The sequence below is a fragment of the Ctenocephalides felis genome, unplaced genomic scaffold (genome assembly GCF_003426905.1).
Source record: "Ctenocephalides felis isolate EL2017-DRISC unplaced genomic scaffold, ASM342690v1 CF-g0.4_SCAFFOLD_01604, whole genome shotgun sequence".
NCBI lineage: Eukaryota > Metazoa > Arthropoda > Insecta > Siphonaptera > Pulicidae > Ctenocephalides > Ctenocephalides felis.
In genome coordinates this window covers 41,002,848-41,026,451 of record NW_020537758.1, presented here as the reverse complement: position 1 = coordinate 41,026,451, position 23,604 = coordinate 41,002,848, and the positions used below count along the sequence as shown (strand labels likewise).

Sequence of the window (23,604 nt, the reverse complement as noted above, 5' to 3'; positions counted from 1 at the left end):
CCTTAATTGCCTTAAGACAGAATTCCACTTACAGCTAGTTTATCTTACCTTTAACCATGTCTCCGTGGCGAGTCTCCCAAGCTTTTTTGTTGTCTCCGGTGTGATAGTCGTTTACGGCATAATCGTATTTGTATTCAGGGAAGTGCTGTGAATGGAATATTATCGTAAACTGACATATATAGTGACAATGTAATGCATGGTCATTGCAATTATTACACTTAGGAGTCAACGCACTCGTTCAATCAGATACTGTTTGAATCAGATAAATCTTCATTGACTGTAGATACAGGATACAGAGTTAATTATATCGTGTTGTGCAATATTGATTCAAATGGATTAATATCTTATGGGTTGAACTAAATAAAAAACTAACAATATTCAATTTCAGTTTTAATTAATAATGTTTAATCCAATTTGCTTAAGTGTGTAGTAAAAATAATTATTGAAATCAGCAAAGTTTGGAATTAGAAGAGTGTGTGTTGTTTCAGAGGGCGGGGTGGTAGGTGTTTTTTTTTAGTGATATTTATTTATTTAATGGTATTAAAACCAGTCTCAATCGATTTGCTCATATTTGGTTCATTGACCACCAGTAAAATTAATCGAAATTACTAAAAACACCTTTAAAATGAACTTACAAGGCGCGAAGCACATTTGAATTGATTACTCCAACAAGACTGTGACAATGACGCTCACATCTGACTAGATCATTATTATGGCTTTTTCATGTTATACAGCCGCGAAATAAAACCTTGCCAATTTTTAAATAAGTCAACTGTGTCATTTTGTCCATATATGTCATTTGGTACGTATTTTCCTCATTAATAGTGCAATATTACCTTAATAGTGTAATATTACTAGTATTAATGGTAAACGTTATCATAATGCAACTGTTTGACATTAGTGTAGCGTAATATTATTGAACAAAGTTATAAAACGAGAATTAGATTTTTTTACAATAACAGCAATCAGAAAGAATGTGATTTGCATATGACTGTAATTGGTATCTTTGAGATCAATTCTAAATTATGAAAAAAAAATCAACTGAATGATTTAAATAAGTACTTACATGAGGGTAATGTTCATAATGTCCTCCTCCCATACTGTGTGCAGTTTGATGGATTTGTTGATGGCTATAAGCCATGGCCATTCCACCACCCATTCCACCACCCATTCCTCCACCCATGCCGCCCCCCATTCCTCCCATCATCATTTCATAACCAGCTTGGGCTCTGTGGGCCACTGCTGCCAGGCAGACCAAGAGAACCTAGTAAAAGAATTACCAGATGAAAAAAGATGTTGAAATTTTATATTAAATTTAAATCCTATTAGATCATTATCCTTATTTGACAATTTTAATGCATTTTTCTACAGCTTTCTAAGAAAACTTATCTGCTTCAACTTTATCTGCTAAAGTTGCAGTGTTTAATTATGGGTAATTAATGGGCATACAAAATTATGTTAAGAGCTTTCCGGTTTAGTAAACTTTTTTTCGCGTACGATTCGATTTTGTGTAACAATTTTGCTATGAAATGTTATATTGATTTTACCGATGATCATGCTGATTTAATGCTATAATGATCTAACTAAAACGACAAATTATAAGAAGCTTTTTACATTTTGTTCGTGTTGTAAATGATAAGATGATTAAACGTCATTTGCTTTAAAATTGATAGAAAAATACGTAAAACTCGAAAGAAAATTCTTCATATACTTTGTTACGCCTTTGGTAACATATAGAACCACCGAATAGTCCAAAGTGGTAAATGAGTAATTTTACCAAAATTATTTGATGAATTATTTTTTCTGAAAGTTTAACACGTTTGGCTTAAAATTCATTTACTTATATTAAAAAAATTATAAATTCATCAGTTTATGACTCCACCGATTTGATGCAAACAACAACTGGACACTAATAGTCATTTTAATTACAAATAAATTAATGAACGCTCGATTTTAGTTAACAATGAATGAATAAATAATTTAGCACTTTTTTACTAGAAATAATAAAATTATTGATAGTAATGTATCATTTACTACGTACTATGTAAGAACTCATTTTTCTACTACTGTTTTGTTGTTGTTCTGATAAGGAACTAATTCACTGAACTGATACAAAGCTTAGGCCTGAATCCGCTTTTATATTCAGAAGTCGATATGCTTCATAGGGCATAATGTGAAAATGTGCAAAAATGAAAATATAAGTATACAGTTGCCATTGTGCATCTCATTAAAATACCTAAAATAATCAACACCATGTGATATATGGTCAGTGGTAAATTTCTAATGATACGAGTGATTATACATATGTTGCGTGTCGCAAAATCGCAACACCTTGGAAAAGCGTTAAAGCTGGTTTCATGGAAACTAATTGTAAGTATTACGATATCGTTAATTAAATCAATACGAAATTCAAAATCAATAACACACATGTTACATCAATAGAAAATATCATGAATGATTTGTAACCGATACTACAGCATTTGTGGTGCTCAGTAGAGGTTGTATTTTCTGGTAGATAGATAAGTGGTCATTTATAAGTTTTTAATACTTGCTTAGTAATAAATTTACATGTTTTTAATGAAAGTTAATCATTATGCTCAATTATTTTTGAAAGGCATATCATGAAGTAAAAAAAACATTTTAACTCATCTTTGAATTTCTACAAATCTAAATTTTGGGAATTTTATGCGATTTATTCTATTGAACAAACCATAGAGAGCTAACAAATTTTAGTCTCTCATTATTAACATAACACTGGTACTTCATGTTTTATTTTACTTTAATTTTTCATTATTTAAAATATATAAATTGCATCGTAAACTTCTCCTGATATCGTAAGAACCAAATTGTATTATTCATCTATACTTTCCAATCGTGTATCAGATTGTTGCTTTAAAGTTTAAAATATATTGTCCAAGATTAGTAAAGATGCAAAGAAATTTAATATCTTTTGAATAATATTAAAAAAACTATATTTTAAATTTCATATCCGAATCTTATTTTGGCGCCCCCTAAGGCGTGCGCCGGCATTTTAATAAAAATATTGTGTTACTGGTAGTCAATGCATGATGCAATGTAAGCAAAAACGTTGAAAACTAATTGTAATATCATCAAATAAATAAATATAATTATGAAGAAAAATACAATGTCATTTTGTCCGTAACTTCCTTAAAATTTGCTATCACAAATTTTATGAATGTGAATTTATAACTTTAATTTACTATATATTTTATTGCTACGATTCTAAATTTTATAATTGCAAAAAATTGGAATAAAAATCTGAAAAAAACACAAATTATTCATATTTTCTAATTTTAATGAATTCTAACTGTTTTATTTCTAAAAATAAACCTTACATAGCTTTATCCTATTTACTTATTGTTTAGATGAAATGCTTACAATTTAAAACGTGAAAATTAATTATAAGCTATGGCAATTATTAATATAGATTAAAAAGTTGAATTAAAAATTAATTACAAAATATAATGGCATTATTGAAATATATTTTAAATCTAAATTATTGATGAAAAAAATTAATTATGAAAAAATTAATATATAAATCTAAATATATAATTAAAAATTAAATATACAATATGCAATATATATATATATATATATATATATATTATATATATATATATCTTATATATATATATATATATATATATATTTGGCACACACTTAAAAACTAGGTTTATTGTTTAACTTACGTGGTTAAATTAACATTAAAACTCAATTAAAAATCTTAAAAATATATACTCTAATTAAAGTAGCAAGTTAATATACCCCCATTAAGACGATTTTGCTTAATACAATTTCCCGCATATTACATCACTTTACGCCGGTCCCTGCACTTTGAAATAGATTTTCTATCTCCCACGTTTTCTTGGCTTAAGACGTAGTTCTGGTCCTGTCCCTGAACAATCGTCTTAACGGGGTTTTATCGAAGGTATTATTTAGGATATAAATTTCTATGACGCATCTTGAATGCCTCTCTCACTCCAGCAATCGCTATCTTATATGGATCTTCCTCAGTAGTTGGATTATCAGTTACGGTTGCTTTAGTTTCTGTTTCAGTAGTTGATGTAGTAGTATCATCATGTTTTGCAAAGGCAATACTTCCAACACATCAAATTTTGGCAAAATACGTCTTTTTAATAATTGAGGTCCTACAAAAATATTTTCAAGCGACTTCTCGGGCGGCACAATCTGGTATTTCAGCAGTCGTAGTCAAGTATCCTTTCTTTTTCTTATATTCGGATAGATATTTGCTTATATTTGCTCTTAGCATATCGTTTCGTTGTTTGAATTCATTAACTTCAACTGTGTTGACCCTACCTACAAGAGCTTGTTGTTCGCCTCCTGAAATTGGAAAAATAAGTTGTAAAATTTGTTTTGTGGTTCCAAGAATAGAGTTTTTATCAATTTGATACATTTGGCTACATTTGTCATTTTCAATTTCCTAAAGTGTTATTCATAAATTGAAAACCGGTATTATTTACTAAAAATCGAATTTCTAATTCTATAATATACCCCTAAAAATTTCTCTACTTTGAAAATGCAGGCTAAGTGTAATTTCCAATTACTGCATTACCAAATTACATGTAGTATTTTTAAATTACACAATACGTATTTAAAATTATATATAATATTTTTGATAATTTTTACTAAATAATTATTATTGTTATTTATATATTTTCTTTTATCATAGGGTCATCTACTAGATATATAGACCGTTTTTTAAATAATTTTACAAATGTATACCAAAATTAAATAATAAATACAGCTTTATATCATAAAGCTATTAAAACTGTACCTAATATATTGATGCTCTCATCTGGAACTGGTAGCATCGTCAAACCAGGCTTCCTAACCAAGAAGAGTTTTTATTTTGATCCGGACCGAAATCCAATTCTGGAAACTTCATTTCCTTCTCAATAAATTTTTCATCAAACTTTTTTGGATGGTTTGAATATATGCAGATGTTCCATTTTCTGAAATATTAATAGTTAATGTATTGACATAATTTTTGTATCATCGTACACATTATTTAGTGAATTCATTATCTTGGTGGTCAAAATTATTACCTCGGTCTCTGATATTTAAAAGATCAGGGCTGTTATTCATAACGTCTTCGAATTTCGATGTTATAACGTCTGCGAGCTTTTGATCCAAATCGTCTATATCTATAATAAAGGCTTATTAATACATACATATATATATAACAAATCCAAGACTCTACCATCTAATACATATATATATATATATATATATATATATAACAAAAATCTATTAAACGTTTCGAAACTTAATGTGTGTCATCATTCAGTAATCTAAAAAACATATTACATAAATAACAATTGTTGAATTTAATATATAAAAATATAAAAGGAGAATCTACTTTCAACATGTCCAATCCTTGGCCCATTACTATAACTTACCCTACGGGAGTTAATAATAAAACTAATCTAAAAACGCTTACAATTGGTGTCCTTATATTACAATTAATGAAAACATTATTGCTCCATGGTATAAGGATGTGCACTATAGTAAATATATATATTTTGACATTACAACAACCACACAATAAATTTATATATTTAGTAAGTTATCGAAACAACGTACTGACTGTTCTAAGTTTGAGAAAGAAATGTCGCATCTTTTAAAAGAAATGTTTATATTCTTGACATATATATTTCACATGTTTTCGACAATTTGTGAGAATGTCAATAACATGGAATTTTGTTATTGAAATTCTCACAAATTGTCGAACAAAAAAACAACTTAATCGCTTTCAATTTTAATATTATTTACTTTAAAATAATCATGTACTATAAAAAATAGTTTTATTAACATGATTAGCATTCTAAACTAGCTGTAAGTGGAATTCTGTCTTAAGGCATTAGGGCATCGTGCCTTAAGGCAAATTGCTGGAACTTCCCGTACCAAATATTATTATTTTTTAAAAACGATTAACATGTTTGAAAAAATTTAATCAAAAAAATAAGATTTGAGAAACTACAAATTTGACAAAATTACTTTTTTTTTGAAAAAAAAATTATATGAAAAAAAAATTTTTTTTTGGATACAAAAAATTTTTTTGAAAAAATGTTTTCTTCATTTTGACATATTTTGGAAATTCTGAACTTTTTTTCAAAGCAAATCGCACTGCTTGAACTGCATAGAGACGATATCAAAGCGCGCATGTGCCGCGCCGCCGTCCAACGCATAAGCATTGGTACGGAACCCATAAAAATGTAAAAAAACAATATACTTATTGTTAAAATCTCTATAAAATATCTGATAATTTGATGTGCATATGTCTAATGATAATTTTTAACCCGCCGAATGGCATTATTTTTTACTTTTTTCATTAGATCTCCGAAACCGCTAGACCTACCTCCATGAAAATTTGATCAATTCTACATCTTGTCAATACAAGTAAATGTTTTTGAATTATTCAAATCGGACGCTCCGTTCTCTTAAAACGGAGGTACCGTTCGTGGCACTTTTTGCCCCGTATCTTCGGAACGGCTAGACCTGCCTTTGCCAAAAACTAATCAGCACGTCTCCTTATCAATACGAATCGAATGTTTTTTGAATTATTCAAATCGGTTGATCCGTGTTCCCGAAATCGTCGACGAAAATTTGTATCCGCACTACACACATACATACATACATACATACATACATACATACATACACACACACACACACACACACACATACATCCATTTTTTCTAAGGTATGCCAAAATGTTCAGAAGGTTTTGAAACGTCGAGAAATGCAAAAATTTTCATTTTCGATTTTTTTGCGATTACTATAAACTTACCCTACGGGAAGTTAATTATTAAACTAGTGGTGTATGGAATCGTGCCTTAAGGCATATTGCTGAAACTTACCCCCGTACCATAAACTGTATTTAAATTAATTATTTAAAAATTAAAAAATAAACTAGAATTATTTTCGATATACAAAAAAAATTGTAACAAAAAAATATTTTTCCAATTATTTTATTAAAAAAAGCAGAAAGTTCTTTAAATCATTCAAATCGGACGCTTAGTTCTCTCAAAAACTGCCATTTGTTGCACATTTAGCTCCGTATCTTCGAAATGGTTGGACCTGCATTTGCCAAAACTAATCATCACTTTTCCCCATCATTACGAACTGAATGTTTTTTTAGATCATTTAAATCGGATGCTCCGTTCTTTCAAAATTTCTTTTTCTATTTTCGGCACACTTTGCACCGAAACGGCTGAGCCTGATTTTGCCAAAAACTAATCAGCACATCTCCCTATCAATAAAAATCGAATGTTTTTTGAACCATTCAAATCGGTTGATCCGTGCGCCCGAAACGTGTACGAAAATTTGTATCCATACATACATACACAAACATCCATTTTTTCTGAGGTATGCCAAAATGTTCAGAAACCTTCAAAACGTGAAGAAATGTAAAAATTTTCAATTTCGCTTTTTGGACGATTACAATATCTTACCCTGCAGGAAGTTAATACCCTACGGAGCGTTAATAAATCTTACCAATATTATTCTTTATGAACTCCAACAGTTCAGTATTTGTCCAAATTTTTTCCAAAGTCTTCAAAGCTTCTTTTCTATCATCCAAATTCAAGTCTTCAGATTCTGTAATATTTTGATTTTCAGAATTTTGTTTCACTCTGAATAGTATCTTCACAGAATTCTTATCTTCCGGTGCATTTTTCAATAATATGAACTCATCCGATTTAGAGAAAATATAATTTGTATTCCATTTTGAATTTCTGGTGCCATTATTTAATTTACGCATATCAATTTGTATAGAGTTATTGTTTATACTGATTTTTATTAGAATTAAAATCTCTGTGATGTTGGGAGAAAAAGTAGAATTCAATGTAGCTTTATCTTTCAGGCCACGCGTTTCTTTCCTTAACTTGGCTAAGTTTTTTATTTTGTTTCTAATAAAATCGTATTTCAAATAGTCGACTTTAGGAAGGTGAGAATCTGGCGAAACTGAAAATATCCAAATTGATGATATAATAATTGAATTCGAGATTAAAATCTTCATGATACATGATTCAATAAAAATTAGTTTAAAATAAAAAGATTACCCGTTGCAGTACTAATAATTTCATGCGCTGAAGATTCAGCTCCATCCTTATCTACTATAAATCTATCCATTATTGAATGGAATAGATTTTTTGACTCATTTTTGGGAGCAAGAGAAGGAGCTTCTGTTGTTAGTTCATCAGTCGACAAATCTAAGTATGGATAAAAAATATTTTTACATTATAGGAAACTTTAATTGGTATATTGAAGTTTTACTCTAAGATTTTTTTCATATCTGTAATTGCTTGATAGCAATCAATAGATTAGCTAGGTGTATGGCATCGTGCCTTAAGGTAAATTGCTGAAACTTCCCGTACCGTAACGAAATGTTCGAGGAATAATAAATGTTTTCAAATAGATTACTATAAATAAATACTGTAACATTGTCTAATATTTATAAGAATTATAAAAACTGAATTAAGTTAAAAAATGTATTTGATGTATATAAGTGAGCCTTAGAACTTTAGCCAGAATTAATATTAAAATCTGAATTATATTTGATGTAGAAAAATTCCAAAAGCAATTGGAAAACACAAGTAGAACGTTTTTTGAATCATTCAAATCGGATGCTTAGTTCTTTCAAAAACTACAATTTTTTGTATATTTAGGTCTGTATCTTCAAAATGGCTGGATCTGCCTTTGCTTAAATCTAATCACCACTTCCCAATCATTACAAATTAAATGTTTTTGGATCATTCAAATCGAATACACCGTTTTCTCAAAAACCCGATTTCTATTTTTTACATTCTTTGATCCGTTTTTCCGCAAAGGCTGGACCCGCCTTGGCCAAAAACTAATTAGCACATCTCCCTATCAAGAGGAATCAAATGTTTTATGAATCATTCAAATCGGTTAATCAGTGCGCCCGAAAACGTAGACAAAAAATTGCGGACACACAAAACACACACATACACACATCCATTTTTTTTCTGAGGTATGCCAAAATGTTCAGAAACTTCTCAAACGTGAAGATATGCAAAAATTTTCATTTTCGATTTTCGGCTCATTACTATAACTTTCCTATGGAAAGTTAAAAATGAGCGTTAGTATTTATATCATGCATTCATATAGGCAAAATCTATCTTATTATTGATTGAATTGTGATTAAATATTATGATTTTTAAGTGAATTGCAAGTGCTCTGGTGCAAACTAGTCACGAGTTCGAAGGTTCGATCTCCGCTTCGACCAAGCCCAATATCAGGCAGTATGATGTCAAATTTTCACTTGAGGTTATAGACCTCAAATATGGCCACAAGTCAAAATAGTATGGCGATTTGCTAACAAAGTTCATAAATAATAAAATCATATCTTATTGTTAGTTAACGTTAGGCAATCAATAGATTGCCTGCTATAATAGCGTCTTTTAATCGTAGAATTAAGCTGGGTAAAACAGCTCAAATAACCTTAGAATTATTAATTATACTGTTATTTAATAAATAAAAAATGCGAGTGAATACAAAACCTAAAATAAATTCATACAAAATATAACCGATATATCTAACTTTAAGAATTAAGCTGCATGACTTGAATAAGTCGATCAATTTATTGCGCAGCAATTTTTCTTTGTAATTTTCTTATAGTTATTTAAGTAGTGCGACAAATACAAATTAGAGAGCTGATAAACGTATCAAATTTTGAAAAAAAAAATTTTCATTACCATACAATATATTGCCATTATATAACATAATAATAAAATAATTGAAGCATTTTTTAAATATGATTCTTTCTGTAAAACTGTATTAAATTTCAAATAAACTGTATGTCGATATACAGTAGATCTACAAAGATATTAATAACTTCCCGTAGGGTAAGTTATACATAGTAATCGCAAAAACGTCGAAAATTAAATTTTTTATATATCTTTACGTTTCAGAGGTTTCTGAACATTTGGAACACCTTAAAAAAAATTGATGTATATGTGTATGTGTGTGTGAGTGTTCGAATACAAAATTTCGTAGACGATTGGTAACTAAGTTTTCAAGAGTACGGAGGGTCCGATTTTAATAATTCAAAAAACATTTTACTTGTAATGACAAGATGAACATCTGATTAAATTTTTAGGAAGCCGGGGCTAGCGGTTTTGGATATCTAGTAAAGTAAAAAAAGCCATTTGGTAGTCAAAAATGAGCATTAGACATATGCACATCAAATTATCAGATATTTTATGGAGATTTTAAAAATACGTATAAACTTTATTTACATTTCTATGGGTTCCGTAACATCGTTTGTCCGTTTCACTGCAACGCGGCGCTTACGCACTTCGATATTCAAAGTTTAAAAATAATATTAATCTTTTTCAGAAAAAAAAAAATTTGATACGGAAAGTTCCAGCAATTTGCCTTAGTGCATGATGCCATGCACCACTAGTAATTTTTATATGTATAATAAATATCACTACTTTCCATCTATTACCACAATTGTAAAAGTATATTCAAATAACAGCCCCCTGTTTAACTGCTGCATGACTGAGCATGATAGTGTTTACTCTAAAGAAAAACTGCAATTTACAAGTAACTTTATTATAAATATATAAATTGGCTTCAGTTTGAGTATTGTAGGATATCAAAGAAAAACGACGTAAAGACCAACTCAACACTTGCACATTAACAATAAAAGTAATTTTGAAAAAAAATATTCAAAAAAGGTTGAATAATGCAGGTCTCAAGTAAAAATTCTACTATTTTACTGCTTTCCACCGCTAAATTTAATATAGGGCTTCACCGTAGCCTAGTGGTTAGATTTATGGACTTTGGAATCTGTTGATTTAAGTTTGATACTTGTCTCGGGCACCCTGATGTCAAGCAGAGGTGACAACAGTTTTCACTTGGAAATATAAATAACAATATGTTTTCAAGCAAAAATAACCCTTATTCGGCATTAAAAATTACCACTATCACAGAAAATGTAGGAAATAATAGAAATCACTTAGAGATTCATCACTTGGAGATAGAACAACTATTCACAACTCATTGCAAAGCCTATAGGACTCCTAAGTTCGGATCGCTGTTCAAATAATTGTAATAAAAAAATAATTTAGTAGCACTTTACTTACCCGTATGTTCACCATAACATATTTTCATAGCCGCAACACCCATTAAAACCAAGTAAAATAGGATTAAACCCATGATGGCACTTGCCAAAATGAATTTCTTCAGCTCCCTCTTGTAGACAAGGTTCGCTGTTAACGTCGACATTTGGACTAAATTTCCAAAGCGAGAATAAATTATATAGGCATGGATTTATTTGCTATCAGCATTTTGTTTTATATTACTCATTAATTGTTTATATTATTGAACACATTAATCATTGCGTTCATTAAGCTAATGTTATGCATTCGGTTCTCTTATGTTTACAAAAATAAAACGGGTTTGATAAAATATTATAGAAACTCGGATATATAATATAAATAACATTTATTTACTGGAATGAGAAAACGCGCGCCCTGTGTTTAGAAAATGATAAGATATCTTCAATAATTAGCTTTAGTTATTTTAATTAAAAATCGCGGGTCCATTATATTCCAGACTCCTTTATCAGCACACTTATTATTCATGCAATAGATAAAAGTGCAGTTGATTAGGATGTTTTTAATTATATAGGAAGTGATTAAATTCTCGGGCACGCATCAGTGACAATGGTTTTCACTTGAAAACATATATGGATTTAATTTTTTAAGGAAAAATAGCCTTTGTCCGGCATTACTGCGCCAATCTCTCGGAATTACAATGCTTTACAAGCTATTTGTTTTCATGATTTTTTTCTCATATCTTAACTGCAATCAGAATCTTACGTCCTATACGCTGTTGAGTTAAAACTTCTCTTTACTTCGAAATTTTAGATGCTATTCCAACGGTTAATCCATTAATTTTTGATGATTATTATTAAAAAAACATTCGATTCGTATTGATAAGGAGATGTGCTGTTTAATTTTTGGCGAAGGCAGGTCTAGCCGTTCCGTAGATACAGTGCAAAAAGTGCCAGAAACATTAACTCAGTTTGTAAGAGAACGGAGCGTCCCATTTTAATAATTCAAAATACATTTTACTTGTATTGACAAGATGAAGAACTGATTAAATTTTTGAGAAGGCAGGTCTAGCGGTTATGGAAATCGGAAAATAAGTTAAAAAAATATTATTTGGCGATCAAACATGTTTATTGGACATATGAAAGTCAAATTATCAGATATTTTATAGAGATTTTAATAATGTGTACACATTTTGTGTATTTTTTTTTGGGTTTCACACCAAGATTTTTAATTACGGTTCGGGAAGTTCCAGCAATAACATCAGTATGAAATTTTATCAATTTTTTTAACTAATTCTTTGATAACATCGCACAAAAGATACTTTTTTCTCTAATTCTTTCAAAAGTTGCAATCTTGTTGTTAATTTTACATTGAATTGTAAATAAACTATTACATATAAGCCTTGTTATTGGAAACTTCGTTTTCCTATTGCTTATAAAATAAAACTTCTACAAATAATTATATTCCTTGATTCCAAATAGATAAATTTCGAGAATAATGTGAAAAACGTGTGCCAAGGCTGAAGAGTTCTCATATAATTTTCAAATAGCCTTCGCTCGTGATTATTATATGCTAAATTTAAATATTCTGCTAATTAGCGAGTAATTATTTCAGGAAAACGCGTTTATAAGTTCATTATTTCAAACCATGAGTCGATTGTATGAATTGCCTTATAGTGATATTCATAGAGGAAAAGTACACACCTAATGCTAATAAACATCGTAATAACCGATAATTGCAAATTTAGATAGGACTAATTAAGTATAATCCTTAAATTTGTTGTTATTTTTCACGTTTTTTGTTTGCTCTTTTAAAGCTATTGAGTTATTTGAGAATAATAGTTTGCTAAGGTTGAATGTATAATAAAGTGAACTTTTATTATCGTAGAGTAGGTTATTGTAATCATCCAAAAATCAAAATTGAAAATTTTTGCATATCTCCACTTTTTGATGGTTTAACATTTTGCCATACCATAAAAAATGGATGTGTGTGTATGTATATTTGGATACAATTTTTCGTCCACGTTTTTGGGTGCACGGATTAACCGATTTGAATGGTTTAAAAAACAAGCTAATCAGCAAAAGTTGGTCCACCCGTTTTGGAGTTACAAAGCAAAAAGTGCAAAAGATAGTTTTACCTTAAGACACGATGCCATACACTACTAGTTACAATCAGTTTGTGTTCCGTCTTTAACAGCTGTCCGAAGGCCTAAAAATAACCATGGTAAAGCGTCTATCCATGAACTTTCCTCATAAAAAATAAAATCTGAGCTTTTGGAAAATTCTGCATAGGGTGATTATTATTACTACATTGGCTTGCTAATTGATTTGCTGATGTTGATGATGAAGTAGCGGTTAAATAGCATTTTGGTGATAAAAAGATGATTGGCTTCTTCTTGGTGGACAAATTTTCCTGTCTTCTTGTATTTTGCTAATGATGGGCGGCTTCATTGACTTCTTGTGGTATCAATGAAATATGTTGCAATATAGCTGTCGATTAAATTCTCTTATGTAAATTTACGACTGTTTTTGTTTTCTGATGATATATATAAACTTGTTTTTGGTTTAGCTTATTTGCACATTAGGAGCTTGCGTTGGGTTCTCTAATTGGAGCAATGGTAAAGGAAATTTTACTATTTCACAATGATACAATATATTTCTTACCTAGTGTGGTATGTATCAATTTTTTACTTGTTCATTTCATTTTAATCTATAATATATTTAAATTTAATTGGCTGCAAATATAACATTCAAAAATATGTCTCAACGTCAAACAAAAAAATCTAAATCTGCTCAGCAGAGTTCTTCCTTAGCTGGTGAGGAATGAATAATCCTTTAATTTTGTCGCTGCATTTATATATATATATATATATATATAAATAAATATATATATATATATATATATATATATATAAATATATGTTAATTGAGAATATGAGATAAAATACTGAGTTAAGTAAACATTAAGGTAATCTTTTCTTGAGATAACACGAAGACGCAAGAATACTACAGAAAACGATGTCAGGCCAATTAGCAGTTTAATTAAATTAACGCCGGTTACATGAGCAATTTACTTATTACATATCTAAGTAGAAGTCTGCAATACAAATTTCAATATTCAGACAGATTTAAACTTTGATTTCATAATAGTACAACTATTATTGTATTAAGATTAATACAACAATTTTGTGTCGAGGTATGTGTATGTAGTTATTTTTATCTTTTTATATTATAACATAGTGACGGTATGAATATTTATATATTTTAGTATTTAAATATCAACAATTACCAAGTAAAATTACTAATCATATTACTATCATGAAATATTATTCAAATATCATTACACACCGAAACCAATCTTAATTTGTTTATATTTATTTATTGATAAGCAAACATATGTAATTGCAAATATTATTAAAATTTCAGGTACTTATTCAAAATAAATTACAGATTTGTTGATATTTGTCGATTATTCGTAACCAACAAATGAGAGTTAAGAAATTAAAGTATTTAGTTTAATTTTATAATTACTCATAATAATCTAATATTTATGATTAGCTATAATATTATAATCAGCTAAATAAGTCATGAAAACAAGTAAATATTACAAAAGTCAATCTAATGTGTTTATACAATTTATTATTATCTAAATTTCATTGTATAAACTTTCTATATTTTTTTTTATTATAATAGCTATAATAGATAGATATCGGTTGGTTAAAAATATAATTGTCATAATATGACTATGGTGGTTTCAACTTGCAAATATTATAGTAATAATTAGCAATTTATTTACTTTCTAATCCATCAATTTTATTAAAGTACTAGTGCAAGAGTACTTACTTACTAGTGCAAAAGTACCTACTTTAATTTGTTTACATTTGTTTTATTAAATAGAAATGCAGGGAATGGAAAAATAGTCAGAATATCCCAGATGTGTTTTTAACTCCTGTAATATGATTGCACTCAAAGAGCCTAATATAATTATTATAAATTTCTCAAGTCAAAATATTTTGAATGATGACTTTAGAAGACATCTGAAAAATAAAATAGAGCTTCGTTAATTTTTATCAACATTCTGCAGACGTGAAAACATATTTTGATGGATGGACAGCATTTGTCTTAGATTATTTTTTTGACTATATTAATAAAAAAATAACAGCAGATTGAATAATAATGAATTAACAACAGTAGAGGTATTGATGCTGGAACCGATAATGAACTTCATTGTTATTTCTTCTGCATATCTAAATCTGCGTTATATCAGAGTCAGTGTTTAATTATGTTTTATATGCACATATGACTTAGAAAATTGCTGATTTCTGCTTTTAAATAAATTATATTAGAAGCGTCAACGTCATCTCATGCACGTAGTGCAAAACCAAACACGTAACTTCCATTGCATAATTATTGCATTAGCAATTCAAACGCGACCTTCGAAGCTCCGATTTGCAAACAGTGGTATTTTATTTTGATATAAGTATCATGTCAAACAATTACAATGTTCAATAACAATTAGAAAATGTAGTCAGTCTATACTCGCAGTATATACGCCAAAACTAATTTGAATAATCAACACAGAAATAAAAGTGGTTGACCACTAGTTTGTATTGTCCTCAAAAGCATAATATATCTAAGAATAAGTAGTTAGAATAACAGCTTATGAACACATAGTTCTAATTGCTGTTCAAATAAAATGCCTTAAGGCAAAATGCTGGAACTTCCCGTGCCGTAATGAAATATTCGAGAAATATTAAATGTTTTTCAAATAGATTATTATAAATACTGTATTAAGACAAAGTATAAGGGCTTAATTTGTATTTTCGAAATGGCCAAACCTGTCTTTGCAAAAAACTAATCACAAACTAATCTCAAAAACTCGACTTCTATTTTCTGCACCCTTTGCTCCGTTTCTCCGAAACTGATGGATCTTCCTTAACCAAAAACTAATTAGCACATCTCCCTATCAATAGAAATCAAATGTTTTTTAAACCAGTCAAATCGATTGATCCGTGCGGCCGTGCGCCCAAAAACATGGACGTATCTATTTTTTCTAATGTATGCCAAAATATTCAGAAACCTGCAAAACGAGAACATGAGCAAAAAATTTCAATTTACATTTTTGTACAATTATAATAACTTACCCTACGGATAAAAAGTCGTAATGTCCTAATACGAAAACCTAACAGGGTTGAATTAATGCAGCAAATCTGACCACGTACATTTTTCATATTTTACATTAAGGATCATAATAGATCAGTCTTATTGAATTGAAGAGTTTGTATTAAGATGTGATAAAAAATATAAACTAGTTGTTAAAAGCATTATTCCTTAAGGCATCTTGCATGATCTTTTTGATTTGTGTGAATAATCGATTCAATCAATAATAATTGGATTTATAGATCACCTATTTATCTATCTGTCTGCTGGACTACTTATTTACCTATCTCAGTGTTAACCTGGGTACTTTTTCACCTGCCTAGGTGCCTATCTCTCTACTTTTTCACCTGTAGTTTATTTTACCTGCCTACCTGTTAATCTTTTTATCTTTCTATCTGTCTATTTTTTTTATTCTCATATCTTAACAGCAATCATAACCTTACGTCCTATGAGCTGTTAGTCTGAAACTTCTCTTTACTTCGTATTTTTAGATGGTAACCCAATAGTTAATCCATCCATATTTGATGATTTTATTACTAGAATTTATCTAATAGGGCTGACTTTTTATTGGTGCAGAAATGCCGGGTGAGGTCTATTTTCACTTGGAAACATATTGCTATCTATATTTCCAATTGAAAATCGTTGTCACTGCCGCCTGACAACAGGCTGCTCGAACCCGGAACCTCTGAATCAAGTCCCGTCGCGCTGTCTATTTGTCCCACCTGACTATTTGTCTATCTTTCTATCTGTCTACCTGTTTACCTGCCTATATATCTTTTGGTGTACGTGGCTACCTCTCTATCTTTCTATCAATAATTCTATTTGTACATGAATCAATAATAATGGTGCTGAAAGATTATTATTGCCAAGTGATTACATGTTTTTCTTTTCAACCTTTTTTATGCATCTTCGAAACCGCTGATCTTGCGATCTATTACACCGACAATAAAACTTTTTATAACACGTCTTATAAGATGAAAATGCGAAGAGGTCATAATTGCGTTTGAACTTATTTGAACTTTGAACAATTCTATATTCTTCAATTCATTCTGTATTTGATCAGCAATTCAGAACCACTGGATATAATACTATTATTAAAAAAGTCGGGCGAAATCTAAAAACAACGAACAATTATAATCAAACAAACTAAATATGAAACGCATAAAATACGAACATAATTTACTAGAACTTCAATTCCGGTCTAACCCATTATCGAACAGGTAAGTAATGTCTTAAACCGGTCTTATTACGAAGGTGAAAGTAGATTGAAAAAAGGGTGTACCTGTACAATGCATCGAATAAGGCTATGTGTTTCCAATGACTACATTCATCCTACTATTTCATTTGTTATTATCAATTATTAGAATAAATCACTTGTAAGTTAAAGTATTAATCATTAATAATTAATGTTACCTACCTAGGCCTGTGTTACATTAATAACACAGGCCTACAAAAAAAATTTCTTGTTTGGTGCATCAAATGTTAGAGCTGATTCTTATAGTATTTTTTGCGCTTCATATCTTGAAAACTAAAGCTCATAGAAAAAAACCTTTTCTTTGTTGGCCTGTGTAATTAACGCGTAACATTTGGTTTTATAGAGTTTTCATGAAGAGTTAATCAAGCCGAATTATACGATCTCAAATCTGTTGATACTATAATATATTATTGAATGTTTCATATTCTGATTGCTTCTTAGAGAAAATAAATCTTATAATTAAGGTTTGAACATTTGAAATAGTAACAATAATAAATGAAGTAACAAGTTTATCGACTGATATTAATTAATCCATCCATGTGATTAATTTTAGCTTAGAAATATTAATTTTCTCCTACTAAAATCCAGAAACAAAATCACAAGTAAAAATCGTATTATTTTACAAGAAAAATATTTCTATAATTTATGCACAAATATTTATACTAGGTTCAATTTCCAGTTGTTTGAGATCACACAAGAACAATGAAAGCCTTCAACACATGCTTTAAAAGTTTATTTTATGATCTTAAAATAAATTAGCGCTGGGTAAACCAAAATTTGTTACACCATTCATCAAAATAGCATTTTTATTTTTAATCACATTAGAAAAATTCTTTAGCAACCGCATTTCATGATCATCTAGCAGTGAAGATAAGAGGAGGTTCTGGGCTCCAACATTGTAATTTTTAACGAATGAATTTTCAATTTTATAAACTTATTTTATTAACGAACACATGTGCCGATTTTACGTGTGGTTAAAATTATTTATTTCATTTTGGAACGGTATTTTTAAGCGACTTTTTAATCTACCCTTCTGTCGCGATTATTTTTCATTTGCACCCGTGAATTTCTTAATATGATAACATATAGTAATAAATAAATATAATTCTATGATAAATTATCATTGATAATTTAGAATAAACAAATTCAGTAAATATTTTTTTTCTGATAAAATACCAAAATATATTGAGGAATTTAATTAACTTTATCACACTCTTTTGTTCTCGGTCTGTCGAAAATTGTTTGATTATGACGTGTTTTTATAAGCGTTTTAAATTAAACCAGATTAAAAATTAGAGACTAAATACATAATGCTTGAAAAAATTAAAAGATTAAAATTAAAGACAATGGAATGAAAGAATGGATTTCATTCAATTCAATTAAAAAGAAACATATGTTGTTACCTATGTCACAAAGCCAAGGCCGAGTGATGTCTTCAGCCCACGTTATTCTGCATTGTTATTGAAATCAAAACAAAACGTTATTTGATATATAGGTAAAATAATAACATAGAACATTAAATAATATCTGTTGTGAACAAAATGCACTGACGATTCTTCATTATTTATCTTGTTTGCTAACAGTACATCTCTAAGGAATTTTTCAAGTTAATGGAATTAAATTGTGAACTTCCACGATATTAAGAAAATATATTAAAAATGATTAAGACCAATAATTTTATTTCTGTTTTAATATGTCCACATTTTTTATATTAACCATTTCTATAATTTATTAAATCGATTTGATCAATGTATTATATGAATTTAAATATTTTACTAATTACATCATTTTAAGAAGTGACATTAACTTCCAATGGATGATCACTTATAAAACAATGATTTTGATTTATAGAGATCATGAACAAATTCATTCATGTCTATCAATATTAGTTAATAAAATGCCTACCGTGCGACGTGTCTTTCCATATGTGGGAGACTAGAAACAAAGGTCAAGTAATGAGATGCTTAAGGTTATTTTGGTGATCTAATACCTATGATGGTCAACCTAGGAAAATAAATAACAATAATTATACAAGATATGATGATAATGAAGTGATCAGGTAGGGTTTTATTCAAGAATAAAAAAATTGATGAAGAAATTAAAATGTTGCTAAAGAATTTTTATGATCTTGTACATTTTTATCTAAACCAACAATGGCTGCACCCTTCGGTGTAGTTCTTGGTTTAATTTGCTTGAAATGAAACTTCAGTGAATGTAGATCATAAACAAATGAATAACAAAAAATTAATATATAATTAATTTGGAAATGGAAAGTGTAATTTTATGAGTATCCTACATGAAAAATTAATGTAAGCTACATACTAATATGGAACTTGTAAGTGTACACTTCTAATTATTTCTATTATCCCATAAGCACTTATATATGCGTGCATATTTATTGTAACTTAATATCAGCCTTGAAATATTTAACTAGTTGGTATTGGTATTTTGCCTTGAGGCAAGTTACATGAACTTCCCGATATAACTAAATAATCGACTTAATCAATTAAAAATTAATTTATGAGTGATTAAATTTATTCCGAGTGGATTTATTACATAATAATTGAAAATTCTAGAAGCAAATTTTCACAAATCAATAATTATTATAATCGAACCAGTTTCCGTAGGACTTTAATGGTTTAGTATGTTCATTAAGATCAAGTACTCCATTGTTATACCAAATAAATAATCTAATTTTAATTTTAACAAACGTGAAAAAACTACTAATTTTCTCAAATTTTGATGAAATTTTAAAATTGAACTACTTGTCGTAAGACCGTAATATTTCAGTAAGTTCTATAAGACCATGGTATATATCGCCAAAAATAGTTCCATGGCTTAAATTTTTTTTCAACAGTTAATTACAAGAAAACGGCTCGGTAAAATTTCACCTAAAACTAATCAGTATCATTCCCAACTAATATCTTTCGAACAGTTTTTAATTTTTTAAAATCGATTTGGTAGTATGAGCTTAAATGTGGACGAAAAGTTTAACACTTTTTTCCAAATTACAAAGAAACGGCTCGGACGATCGTCGCACAAAACTGTCAAACGATAATCCTCATCGAGATAAATCAAATGATTTTTAAATTTCTGAAATCGGTCCAGGGGTTTTTGAGCAGTCGATGAAAGTTCTAATTTTGACAAATGCCGAAAAAACGATACTGCTTTTAGCAAACTTTGACGAATTTTTAAAGCTAAACGAGTTGTCGTAGGGCCGTAATATTTTAGTATGATCTAGAAGACTATGGTATCAACCGTCAAAAAAATAATAATAAAAATCGACGAAAAAACATTTTTTAACAGTTTATTACAAGGAAACGGCCCGCTCGATCTCTACCAAAAACTAATCAGCACGATTCCAAACCAATATCTTCCGAACGGTTTTTGACATTTCAAAATCGATTCAGAATTGCGGACTAAAACGTGGACGAAAAATTTTTCACTTTTCTGCGATTTATAAAGAAACGGCTAGGCTGATCGTTCACAAAACTGACAAACAATCGGTTCAGCCGTTTTTGAAAAAAATTGTTAACACACACGCACACACACACATACTTTTTCCAAATTTGGTCTCATTCGATTCAGAATGGCTTATTGAAACGTCGAGAAAACATAAAATAAGCAAATCGGATTTTTTGAAGAAAACATAAACTTTTTCCTCGGAAAGTTAATAAAGTAATTTATTTTATTATTATACTTTCAGATTATGGGCAACGTTTGCCAGAAGCGGGATACAGCTACACCTGATTCGAAAAATCCAGTAGATAAAATATTTAGCAGACTGCAAGTAATTATATTCACATACCAGATGATTTTGTTTTAAGTTTTAAATGTACTCAATTATATTTTTTCAGTTATGTCCTCATGGTTTGAATCGCAATGATAACATACGAGCAGATAAACAAACGAATATGTGAGTATTTTTACAGCTTGATAAGTTATTAAGATTAGAAAATCCTATAATAAATTTAGTTTTTGCCAATTTTTCCGTCACATTTTCAGAAGGGCAATTGAACTGATTTTTATATTTCTTAGTATAAACATTTTTATTGGTTCATTAATTGTCACAAATTGGTAATTACATATGAGTGAAAAAATCTGCGATTGTGTGATTTAACCACTCAGAAAAATATATAACTTGTAAAACTATGGTTAATTTATATTGATTATATATATATATATAAATATATATATATATATATATATATATATATATAACATAGTTTATAAGCCAGTACAGTTTAATTATTTTTTTTTTGTAGCTATCAGGTGCCAACATGGCCAACGAACGATCAGACGCCCACCGTAACACCCCGGCGTAATTCCGTCGCAAAAATAAATACACGTGCCACTCCGCTTAGTCCGGAGTGGACAGATGTGCCCCTTAAGACTCCTGAAATCATCCAGAAAACAATGGCGACTCTTCAGCAATCCACCGAGCCTGATGCTGCTCCTGTACCTCCCCCACGAAAACGAAGGCGTGGTATTAAACAAATTCTAGATCGTATGAACTCAGAAGACAATTTAAAACCAGTTGAGGAAGCAATAATTGTTCCCAAAAAAGAAATAACGCACATTTGCGATCCTACGAGGCATCCACATCATTATCACAAAACAAATGGTGGGCCTAGAAAAGCATATTCAACAGTTATACCTCCAATTTATAATGACTTGGATGTAAAAAAAGAAATGTCTAAAAACCTTAGGCGCGGTTCGATACCTAGAAATGCTTCCTTACCTGGTGAAAACAACCTTTCTCTATCGCAAGCGACAGCTCAGCGGTTGGAAAGTTACATGACACGATGTAGAAGTTTTGGTTCCTTATTGCCTCAACAAATTATGGATAAAATTAAAAACACACCTTCATCTAGCGCAGCAAACGATCAATCTGATGCGGAAAGTGAAGATTCATGGGGAGGTTTGGATGATTGGGACTTGGGAGTAATAGAACATGACGGAATTGACGATGGTCTTTTCCAACCAATTTCCAGACTACCATCTAAGAAACGTTCTTCGACCGATGTTAAGTTTTCAGTTGGAGATAAAAATCCGTTACCATTAAATGCAAATAAAGATAAAATTAAAAGTTCAGACACAGCAGTTAGTACTGCGGCACCAAAACAATCTAATGGCCGCAAGAGCGGTGTTAACCTACAAGCAATTTTAAACCCCTCATCAATTAATACTATTTCTGAGTCTGTTGAACGGAAAACTTCAGAAAACGAAGATGTCAAACAAGCACCTTTGGCCCGACGGGAGAGCATTGAAGATATAGTCGACTGGTTCGACAAAGATTCGGATAATGAACTTTCAAAAAAATCATTTTCTGAAGAGAATCCCAAGAAAACTGATTATGATAAATTTTCTTCAAACATTTTGTATGATGGCGTAACAAATCCGTTTCGTATATACTACGAAGATTCATCCTTCAGTTCTGACGCTTTCTTCACCTCAAAATTCTTAGAAAATGAAAAAATGGCCAATAACATAAATGACAATGATTCACCAAATATGTCCGAATCATTAGACCAGAAGGCTATGGATTTTGTGATTGTCAATGACGATAAAATTAATCCAGATAAATTAAAAAATTCAGATGATGACAAAATCCCATCTAAACAAATCGAAGAAGACTGTCCCACGATTGTCGAAGAATCTATTGAGTCAAGTAGCATAACAACAAAAGATTCCCAAACAAATAATTCTGAAGATGATAATATTGGTCATTCGAGTTTGCTGAAATTTTTTAAAAATGATTCAAACACAATCGAAGATCCTGATAGGCCCGATCGAAATAATGCTAAAGTAGATATATCAGGTTTCCATTAAAAATAGATATTATTTATATCTAAAGTTTGTATGCGCTTAATAGTAATTAACATTTATCTGGACCAAATTGTAAATTAATTACGAATTTATTTAATATTATAAATATAGATACAATAATTTTGAAATGAATTAAAAATATTAACTTGTAGCATTGTTAAATAATATGATGTTAAACATGAAAAAATAACACACTATAAAATAAATAAATATATTTCATCATAATTTCTTT

The 23,604-nt window shown here is 29.6% G+C and overlaps 1 protein-coding gene across 1 annotated transcript in view; it reads left to right on the top strand.

Moving 5' to 3' along the window:
• LOC113372384 overlaps positions 1-23,433 on the top strand; it is a 103,752-nt gene extending 80,319 nt beyond the window's left edge. The window contains exons 2-4 of the mRNA XM_026612706.1: positions 21,250-21,333; positions 21,401-21,459; positions 21,809-23,433. Of these exons, the coding sequence (XP_026468491.1) occupies positions 21,253-21,333; positions 21,401-21,459; positions 21,809-23,375 (1,707 nt within the window). The 5' untranslated portion in view covers positions 21,250-21,252 and the 3' untranslated portion in view covers positions 23,376-23,433. The remainder of the gene's footprint in view (positions 1-21,249; positions 21,334-21,400; positions 21,460-21,808) is intronic.
• Positions 23,434-23,604: the final 171 nt, after the last annotated feature.